Here is a 10358-nt window from a genome sequence, read left to right as displayed (position 1 = left end):
AGCTGGTTATAGAGTCTACAGAGCAGACAGAGTGGGTAGAGGTGGACTCAGATGTTCTGGTTAGTAATGTCTACAGAGCAGACAGAGTGGGTAGAGGTGACTCAGATGTTCTGTTAGCTGGGTATAATGTCTACAGAGCAGACAAGTGGGTAGAGGTGGACTCAGATGTTCTGTATATCTGGGTATAATGTCTACAGAGCAGACAGAGTGGGTAGAGGTAGGACTCAGATGTTTCTGGTAGTAATGTCTACAGAGCAGACAGAGTGGGTAGAGGTGGACTCAGATGTTCTGAGGTGTATAATGTCTACAGAGCAGACAGAGTGGGTAGAGGTGGACTCAGATGTTTGTTAGCTGGGTTAATGTCTACAGAGCAGATCAGAGTGGGTAGAGGTGGACTCAGATTCTGTTAGCTGGGTGTAATGTTACAGAGCAGACAGAGTGGGTAGAGTAGGACTCAGATGTTCTGTTAGCTGGGTAGTATGTCTACAGAGCAGACAGAGTGGGTAGAGGTGACTCAGATGTTTGTTAGCTGGGTGTAATGTTACAGAGCAGACAGAGTGGGTAGAGGTGGACTCAGAGCTGTTCTGGGTGTAATGTGACTATCAGAGCAGACAGAGTGGGTAGAGGTGGAGGTATTGCCATATTATGGGTAAATGCAAACCTAAATGTCACTGTGTCCATTTCACTTCAGTTTCCTAAACAGTATGGAATGCTTGTTCTAAAACTCGTTGTCCTTGTCATAATGCACTATTAACAGCTAGCAGGAGTTTATCGCCCACCCTTTCAGGCTCGGGTATCTGGCTCTATCTCCCACCTCAGCTCCGTATCTGCTCTTATCGCCCACCCTCTGCTCCGGTTCTGCTCTATCTCCCACCCTCAGCTCGGTATCTGCTCTATCATCACCTCAGCTCGGTATCTGCTCTATCGCCCACCCTCAGGCTCCGGTATCTGCTCTATCTGCCCACCCTCAGCTCCGGTATCTGCTCTATCTCCCACCCTCAAGCTCCGGTATTTCTCCCTAGCTCCCACCCTCAGCTCGAGTTGTCTCTCTAGCGCCCACCCTCAGCTTCCGGTATCTGCTCTATCGCCACCCTCAGCTCCGGTATCTGCCTCTATCGCCCACCCTCAGCCTCCAGGGTATTTGCTCTATCTCCCACCCTCAGCTCCGCGTGTCTGCGTCTATCTCCCACCCTCAGCTCCCGGTATCTGCTCTATCCGCCACCCTCGTCCGGTCATCTGCTCTATCTCCCACCCTCGGCTCCGGGTATCTGCTCTATCGCCCCACCCTCAGCTCCGGGTATCTGCCTCTATCTCCACCCTCAGCTCCGGTTGTCTGCTCTATCTCCCACCCTCAGCTCCGGTATCTGCTCTATCTCCCACCTCAGCTCGGTATCTGCTCTATCTCCCACCCTCAGCTCCGCGTATCTGCTCTATCTCCCACCCTCAGCCTCCGGTATCTGCTCTATCTCCCACCCATCAGCTCCTGTATCTGCTCTATCGCCCACCTCAGCTCGGCATCTTGCTCTACTCCCACCCTCAGCATCCGGTATCTGCTCTATCGCCCACCTCGCTCGGTTTCTGCGGGAAAAAAGGGGCAGATCCTTGAGGTTAAAACCTCTACAGGATCGGTGGGTCCCCTGCAGGACYGTTGAGCTAACGTAGGCTAATGTGATWAGCARYAGGTTGTAYGTKACAAGAAKATTTTCCCAGGACATAAGCTTTCTGCCAATATCAGATATGACTYACTTGTTAATCTAACTGCACTGTCCAATTTACAGTAGCTATTACAGTAAAGMAATACCATGTTATTGTTTGAGGAGAGTGCACAGTTATGAACTTTAAARGTATTACGACASTTTTGGGAAACCGGGCCCAGGTCAATTAATAAAAAATATTTATAAGGTATAAATAGCCCTCATTTTGTATGCTGAGTCCATATTAAACTACTTTAATGATTAGCAGTAGCCTAAATGGTTTATAAGGACCTATAAACATCTTAGAAATGATTATTACATACTTTAAGTAGTTTATAAATGTGAATACAAGCTAACATTGTGGGAGTAAATGTGGGAGTAAATGAATAAACACACTAATATTTAATTTAATTTTAAATGCTTTATTACAACGTGCTACCAATGTGGTTACATTATTTGAATAACCATACAAACTATAATACTTAATATGGCAAAAACACATTCAATTCAGTAAGTGTAACATTCCTCATAACACCGCTGTGCTAGCCAGTGATATACATGCAGCTCTGTGACCCATTTAAAAGTTTCACCCCATCCCATTGCTGACGAGGAATGTTCCATCAAATCTGATCAGCAGGGGCTCAGAAGTTCCAATGTCTTATAGGTGCCCATTCCAAGATCATTATTCCAGGCTCAATAGGCCTTTTACATCCAGTTTTCTGATTATACTTTTTCACAAGTTTCCCCCAAACTTTTTTTTTTTTACTGCACGTGTCCATTCTGAATCCATTCTAGATGTTCACTGTCGGAGGGTTGGATCACTGTAGTTTTCTCTGAGCGTTGGGTCCCTCTCCCACCAGCTGGCTGCCATCTAAAAATCAATACTTCTCTGATCAATACATCTGATCAGGTAATCAATATATTTATTGATGTGAAATATGATGATAAAAACGACCAGGTATCATGTTCGTTACCTGGTGTTGAGGTAGAGGAGAAAATGAAGAAGAGATGACTAAAGGTAAAAACATGTAATATTCCTGAGAGCGACGAGTGCAGAAACCCTTACAAAGACCACTGACTGCACTCAGACTGCAGCCACTGCACTCCAGACCTGCACCATACTGCACTCAGACTGCAGGTCTACTGCACTCAGACTGCAGGTCTACTGCACTCAGACTGCAGGTCTACTGCACTCAGACTGCAGGTCTACTGCACTCAGACTGCAGGCTACTGCACTCAGACTGCAGGTCTACTGCACTCAGACTTGCAGGTCTACTGCACTCAGACTGCAGGTCTACTGCACTCAGACTGGCAGGTCTACCTCACTCAGACCTCGCACTCTTTTTTCATAAGGGAAGGATGCAGAAAGTGAGTGAGCATCCCTTTAAGTCAACAGTGCCGCTAGTAAGTGAAGTCCAGTTGAACATTGACAGGGCATTTTCTCAGGCCAATCCCCTCGAATGCTAAATACAACCGTAGATGCATCACACACACTTACTGTGCGTGAGTCCGTGGTGGAACGTTCCAGGGGTGGTGCCGGTGACCAGGGCGTCTTTGGAATGTTGCGACTGGGTCAGCGTTCCCATGGTTCCTGGTCCGAAGGCGGAAAGCGGGAAACCCAGGGCATGGAGTAGAGGGATTCCAGGAAGACCAGGAGTGGGTTTSTGTTCTGGAGCAGGCAAGCTTAGCACAGACACCTCAGAAACCTGCAAACAACAAACAAACTATGGCACCCGATTCACATTGTAGTGCACTTCATAGGGAAAAATSTGCCATTTGGGACAAAGCCTATGACTTTCAGAATCCGGAACTAACAAATAAACCAAATGGCTTTATGCATCACAACTAGGGTTGCAAAATTCCTGGAACTTTCCAGAAATCCTGGTTGGAGAATCCCGGATTTTCTGCTTATTCTCTCCTGATTCTAGAAACCTAGAACCGGGATTTCGGGGAAACCAGGGAATTTATTTAAAATTCCCAAAATTTTGCAACTCTAATCACAAACACATTATAATGCATTCTACCCATCTGTCAACTTGGAATAATGTGGTTACCCGTTTCTTCTTCTTCTTCTGTGGTGGAGGAGGGTGGCCATTCTGGAGTGAAAGGTCCTGCGTCAATGCTAGGTGCCCCTGGGAAATGTAGTCTTTGTGGCTGTGGACTTGCGCCAGCGCCTGGTCAGGTAGCACGGTCAGAGGAGACTGGGAGTGAGTGTTCGTCTGAGGGTGTGTGTTCGCGGTCGTTGACTGAGCATGTGTGTTGGTATTGGCTGACGTGCTGACAGGCACAGGTTTCAAATCATCGTAGCGGGTCAACACAGCGATGGGGAAACCAGAATCAGCCCTGCAACTCTCCTCCCCCCTCAGCTCAGCTAGCTCCTCTTTCACAACCCCTAAAGAGGGGGGTGTGAGGATGCGACCCTGGTCCAGAGAGTCATCGAGATTCTGAGGGGCTGCGGATACGCCTGAGCCCAGAAGAGGTGATCCGTTCTGGGGTTGAACTCCTAGGAAAACCTGAGGCTCCACAGGCCCACTGGAGGTCCCTGGAAGAGTTGGAGCACTGCCCAAAGAGTACCGTTTCTTCTCCGACTTCAACTTCCTCTTCACTCTGTGGGAGGGAACACGTTTTCCTTCACTAACATTACTTATTGCACTCCTTACAAAAAGAAAAACTGTTTGCATCTGTGTGATGCAGTCAGAGAGCGCCAGCCCAGCAGCAACACCTTGGTTGAGCTACTAAAGAATTTCGGTGGACGCCACCAAAGAGATCTTATGGAGAAAAAAGTTATAATTCCTAGTTCTATGGAGGATACTTACTGCTGTAGAGGTGCAGTGGGGCAGTGGAATCTTCTACTCTCCTTTAGCAGCACTCTGAGGAACCAAAACACTAGTAAAAGACGCATGAACAAGTAAAGTGGAATATTTGAAGGTTGTGCTTGCGTGTGTGTGTACCTGGGCTGCATCCAGCCTTTAGGCCAGAGGGGTTTGATCTCTGTGTCCAAGAAAGCTTTCAGGAACTCCTCCGGTCCCTGCGTCTCAGTTTTCCCTTTCTCCACTTGGAATCTGTCCATCCGCACCCGAACCGCAATGCACAGGCACTCCCTAWCGGGCAAGATAGGATAGTCACCATAGGTGTTTAAACGTATGTGTGTGTGTTGATAGAATGATGAGTAAACATTTAGAACATGAAAAAGTAACCTGATCTCTTGGTTCCATCTGAATTTCTTCCTGGGGCCCACCACTCGTTTGCCACTCCTCTCCTCCCCCTCCTCTTCTGACCCCGTGTTCTCCTTCTGTTCTCGCTCTTTACTCTCCTCCACCATCCTGGAACGGTCAGCCAGCCACACGGGTTAGTGCGGCAGCCAGCCACACGGGTTAGCGCGGCAGCCAGCCACACGGGTTAGCGCGGCAGCCAGCCACACGGGTTAGCAAGATCACTCCAAGTTGCACATTAATAAGTGGACTATGATTTATTATGTTCTGTGTGTTGACGATAGTTGCCATGGTGACTTACTTAGCGGCCCTGGCCTGGGCGTGGGCCTGGCAGTCGTCGTGGTAACGGGAGATCTGTTCTGGCATCACCTTGTCGATTGCCTGCCTCAACCTCTGGAGAGGCTCCTCCTAAACCACAGACAAAGATTTGCGCCTGCACACACACACACATACACACAACAGAGGACGAGCCATCCTGTGTTACCTGTGTCAGCAGTAGTTTCTTGACCCGTTTCAGCAGTGTGTCTCTGCTGCAGGGGAGGAATGAGGCAAGGTGTGTGTACACCTTAGAACGCACCTGGCCACTCACATCTCTGCACTGCAGCTCAATGCTGAGGACCACACACACATCCATTACTCGTAAGGCTGAACATTGTTATGGGACTTGTATGAGACAATGTTTTTGATAGTAGTTTAAACATGAAACCAAACCAAGTGACTTACTCCAGTAGGATGGTGTTGACCTCTGGTGTGAAGAACTTGACCTTTGACTCTCCCTCCAACCCCTTTGCAGCCTGAATAAGATCAACCAATACATCAATCAATGTGGCACTCAACAACATAAGGGCACAGCATAACGCAAAGCCCAATGTCCGGTGCCATACCAGGGCCAGGTCTTGAGCTCTCTTCTCCATGGCTGGTGACAGACCTTCAGGCAGGGGAGTGGGCTGTGACAGGGGCTGGACCTGTGGGCCAGAGACTGGCTGTGGCTGTGTAGATGGTTTTGGGGCCTGGGGCTTGGAGATGGATTCAGGGACAAGGTCAATCTGSTCCTGGGGTTGAGGGACAGGGTCGATGGGGGTCTGTGTGTGGCTCTCCAGGGTGGAAGCAGAGGGGTCACCCCCTGCACCGAGTCCTGGAACAACAGCATATATATATAGTATGTTGTAATTATTGGACTTCAAATGTACCATTATCAACACAAAACAAATATCAATGAAAATGAAAAATAAAGTATGGTAGAGTATCAAACCGTTCACTTCCTTGTAGGCCAAGGTCTTGGCGTTGACCTCCTGATTGGTTAAGGTCATGGCGACGACTACCTGATTGGCCAGCGTCTCAGCGGAGGCGTCCAATAGGGTGTCTAGATCGAGGTCAAAGTCCAAAGTGCTGGCTGCCTGGAGAAACGCCCTGTCATTGGTCGATCCGATCAAGCTGAGCAGAGGGTCCGCCAAGTTGGCGCCGCCCCCAGCAGGGTCTGCAGAAACATAGGGGGTTGTGGGTAGTGTAGTCTTCCCCAGACCGAACTTCTGTTGCTCTCCCTCTTTCTCCCTTTTCAGTTTCTCTTTGTCTTTCTGTTTCTGGAACTTTCTCAGCATGTCTGTGACACTCAGAGGACCAGCTGGCTTCTTCTTCTTCTTCGGTTTCTCCTCCCACATGTTCTTGTCAGGTAGAACACTGGGGAAGAAAGAGCATTTTACATTTACATTTAAGTCATTTAGCAGACGCTCTTATCCAGAGCCACTTACAAATTGGAAAGTTCATACATATTCATCCTGGTCCCCCCGTGGGGAATGAACCCACAACCCTGGCGTTGCAAGCGCCATGCTCTACCAACTGAGCCACATGGGACCAGAGCACAGAGAGAGGGAGCACAGAGAGAGGGAGCACAGAGAGAGGGAGCACAGAGAGAGGGAGCACAGAGAGAGGGAGCACAGAGAGAGGGAGCACAGAGAGAGGGAGCATAAATGGACAATCTATGATCTATAGTTGTCAATCAACTGATCATGAGTCAGTCTCTCACCCAGTGTTTGACAGTGTGGGGTTTTCAGTCGCCACCTGTCCAGGGTGGGTCCTCCTCTTCACTTTTCCCTCTTCCTTCCTGCGTTTCTGGAACAAAACAAAGAATGTCTGAACTGGAACATTTTCTATTCACAAACGCAATCCAGTTATGATCATACATATTGTCCGCATCCCAAATAGCACCCTATTCAGAGACCACTCTGGCCAAGAGTAGTACACTATAGACGGAATAGGGTGCTATTTGGAACGGGATGCAGCCATAGAGTTTTAATTACTTTAGAGGGCTTGGGTTGTTGGTTCTTGGTCATGAAGTCGTCGCCTGTCTCCGTATCAGAGGCCTGGCGGAACTGGAGCGGACCAGAATTAACATAGAACCCTCCCAGCTTGGTGTTCAGAGAGGCTGGGACCAACTCATCATACTGCAGAGAGGACAGGAGGGGGCGATGTTACAGTATAATACAGTACTATACTACATTACTATACTAAACAGACCAAGCTTGGTGTTCAGAGAGGCTGGGACCAACTCATCATACTGCAGGAGGACAGGAGGGGGGACGTTACAGTATAATACAGTACTATACTACATTACTATACTAAACAGACCAGCTTGGTGTTCAGAGAGGCTGGGACCAACTCCATCATACTGCAGAGAGGACAGGAGGGGGCGATGTTACAGTATAATACAGTACTATACTACATTACTATACTAAACAGACCAGCTGTGTTCAGAGAGGCTGGGACCAACTCATCATACTGCAGAGAGGACAGGAGGGGGCGATGTTACAGTATAATACAGTACTATACTACATACTATACTAAACAGACCAGCTTGGGTGCTCAGCAGAGACCAGGAGGGGGGATTTTACAGTATAATACGTACTATACTACAGTACTATACTAAACAGACCAGCTTGGTGCTCAGAGGACAGGAGGGGGGTGATATTACAGTATAATACGGTACTATACTACAGTACTATACTAAACAGACCAGCTTGGTGTCAGATTAGGCTGGAATACTACATCAAATGGTAACGTGTAATTTTAAAATTATAAACAATATTGAGAGCTAAGTATCCAGGCAATACATATAAACAGGAAGCACATGCACACAGAGACATGGTACACCGAACCAGAGCAAACATGGTACACCGAACCAGAGGAAACATGGTACAACCAACGCGGAACCAGAGAACCATGGTACCCCGAACCAGAGCAAACATGGTACAGGCCGAACCAGAGCAAACCATGGTACACCGAACCAGAGGAACATGGTACACCGAACCGAGGAAACATGGTACACCGGAACCATAGGAAAACATGGTACACCGAACCAGAGCAACATGGTACACCGAACCAGAGGAAACATGGTACACCGAACCAGAGAAACATGGACCTACCGAACCAGAGGAAACATGGTACACCGCACCAGAGGAAACATGGTACACCGAACGCAGAGAACAGGTACAACCGAACCAGAGAAATGGTACACCGAACCAGAGGAAACATGGTACACGAACCAGAGGAAACATGGTACACCGAACCAGAGGAAACATGGTACACCCGAAACAGAGCAAATATGTAACACCGAACCAGAGAAACATGGTACACCACCCGAACCAGAGGAAACATGGTAACCGAACCAGAGAAACATGGTACACCGACCAGAGGAAACTGGTACACATAGCGACTAGAGTCGACCGATTAAGCGAACCAGAAGAAACATGGTAAACCCGAACCAGAACAAACATGGTAAACTGAACTAGAAGTCGACCGATTAACGAACCAGAAGAAACATGGTAAACTGAACTAGAAGTCGCCGATTAACCGGAATGGCCGATGTAATTAGGGTGATTTCAAAGTTTTCATAACAATCAATTTTACACCTTTTATAACTTAGGTAAGTCAGTTAAGAACACTTCTTATTTTCAATGACGGCCTTAGAACGGTGGTGTAACTGCCTTGTTCAGGGACAGAACGACAGACTTTTACCTTGTCAGCTTCGGGGATTCAATCTCGCAACCTTACGGTTAACTAGTCCAGACGCTCTAACCACCTGCCTCACGAGGAGCCTGCCTGTTACGCGAATGCAGTAGGAAGCCAAGGTAAGTTGCTAGTTAGCATTAAACGTATCTTATAAAACAATCATAATCACTAGTTACTACACATGGTTGATGATATACTAGTTTATCTAGCGTTTCCTCGTTGCATATAATCGATGCAGTGCGCATTCCGCGAAAAGGACTGTCGTTGCTCCAATGTGTACCTAACCATAAACATCAATGCCTTTCTTAAAATACAATACTCAGAAGTATATATTTTTAAACCTGTATATTTAGCTTAAAGAAATCCATGTTAGCAGGCAATATTAAAGGTGAAATTGTGTCACTTCTCTTGCGTTCATTGCACGCAGAGTCAGGGTAATCTGCAACAGTTTGGGGCGCGCCTGGCTCGTTGGCGAACTCATTTGCCAGAATTTTACGTAATTATGACATCACATTGAGGTTGTGCAATGTAACAGGATATTTAGACTTTATGGATGCCACCCGTTATAAAAATACGGAACGGTTCCGTGTTTGAGATGATAGTTTCCGGATTGACCGTATTAATGACTACGGCTCGTATTTCTGTGTGTTTATGTTATAACTAAGTCTATGATTTTGATAGAGCAGTCTGACTGAGCGATGGTGCACACAGCAGGCTCGTAAGCATTCATTCAAACAGCACTTTACTGCGTTTTGCCAGGCACTGCTTTTCGCTGTGCTTCAAGCTTGCGCTGTTTATGACTTCAAGCCTATCAACTCCTCGAGATTAGGCCTGGTGTAACCGATGTGAAAATGGCTAGCTAGTTAGCGGGGTGCGCGCTAAATAGCGTTTTCAACGTCACTCGCTCTGACGTCACTCGCTTGGAGTAGTTGTTCCCTGCTCTGCATGGGTAACGCTGCTTCGAGGGTGGCTGTTGTCGATGTGTTCCTGGTTCGAGCCCAGGTAGGAGCGAGGAAGGGACGGAAGCTATACTGTTACACCTGCAATCTAAAGTGCCTATAAAAGATCCAATAGTCAAGGTATATGAAATACAAAATCGAAGAGAGAAATAGTCCTATAATTCTAATAACTACAACCTAAAACTTCTGACCTGGGAATATTGAAGACTCATGTAAAAGGAACCACCAGCTTTCATATGTTCTCATGTTCTGAGCAACGGAACTTAAACCGTTAGCTTTCTTACATGGCACAATTCACTTTTACTTTCTTCTCCAACACTTTGTTTTTTGCATTTTTTTAAACCAAATTGAACATGTTTCATTATTTATGAGGCTATTGATTTATTGATGTATTATATTAAGTTAAAAATAAGTGTTCATTCAGTATTGTTGTAATTGGTCATTTAACAAATACAAATAAAAAATAAAATCGTCGTCGTTTAAATCGG

General features: G+C 46.9%; 1 protein-coding gene across 1 annotated transcript in view; it reads right to left on the bottom strand.

The window, feature by feature from the left end:
* Positions 1-2120: 2120 nt before the first annotated feature.
* Positions 2121-10358, bottom strand: part of LOC112074058 (ubinuclein-1-like) — a 16542-nt gene continuing 8304 nt past the window's right edge. The window contains exons 4-16 of the mRNA XM_024141278.2: positions 7204-7347; positions 6930-7015; positions 6159-6583; positions 5791-6041; positions 5630-5700; positions 5391-5517; positions 5208-5314; positions 4892-5017; positions 4646-4795; positions 4511-4564; positions 3749-4301; positions 3193-3400; positions 2121-2565 (exon numbers count right to left, since the gene is read on the bottom strand). Of these exons, the coding sequence (XP_023997046.1) occupies positions 2513-2565; positions 3193-3400; positions 3749-4301; positions 4511-4564; positions 4646-4795; positions 4892-5017; positions 5208-5314; positions 5391-5517; positions 5630-5700; positions 5791-6041; positions 6159-6583; positions 6930-7015; positions 7204-7347 (2355 nt within the window). The 3' untranslated portion in view covers positions 2121-2512. The remainder of the gene's footprint in view (positions 2566-3192; positions 3401-3748; positions 4302-4510; positions 4565-4645; positions 4796-4891; positions 5018-5207; positions 5315-5390; positions 5518-5629; positions 5701-5790; positions 6042-6158; positions 6584-6929; positions 7016-7203; positions 7348-10358) is intronic.

Source organism: Salvelinus sp. IW2-2015, unplaced genomic scaffold (genome assembly GCF_002910315.2).
Source record: "Salvelinus sp. IW2-2015 unplaced genomic scaffold, ASM291031v2 Un_scaffold2476, whole genome shotgun sequence".
Classification (NCBI taxonomy): domain Eukaryota; kingdom Metazoa; phylum Chordata; class Actinopteri; order Salmoniformes; family Salmonidae; genus Salvelinus; species Salvelinus sp. IW2-2015.
The sequence above is the reverse complement of the archived record's forward strand: the minus strand, read 5'-3'. Positions and strand labels throughout refer to the sequence as shown.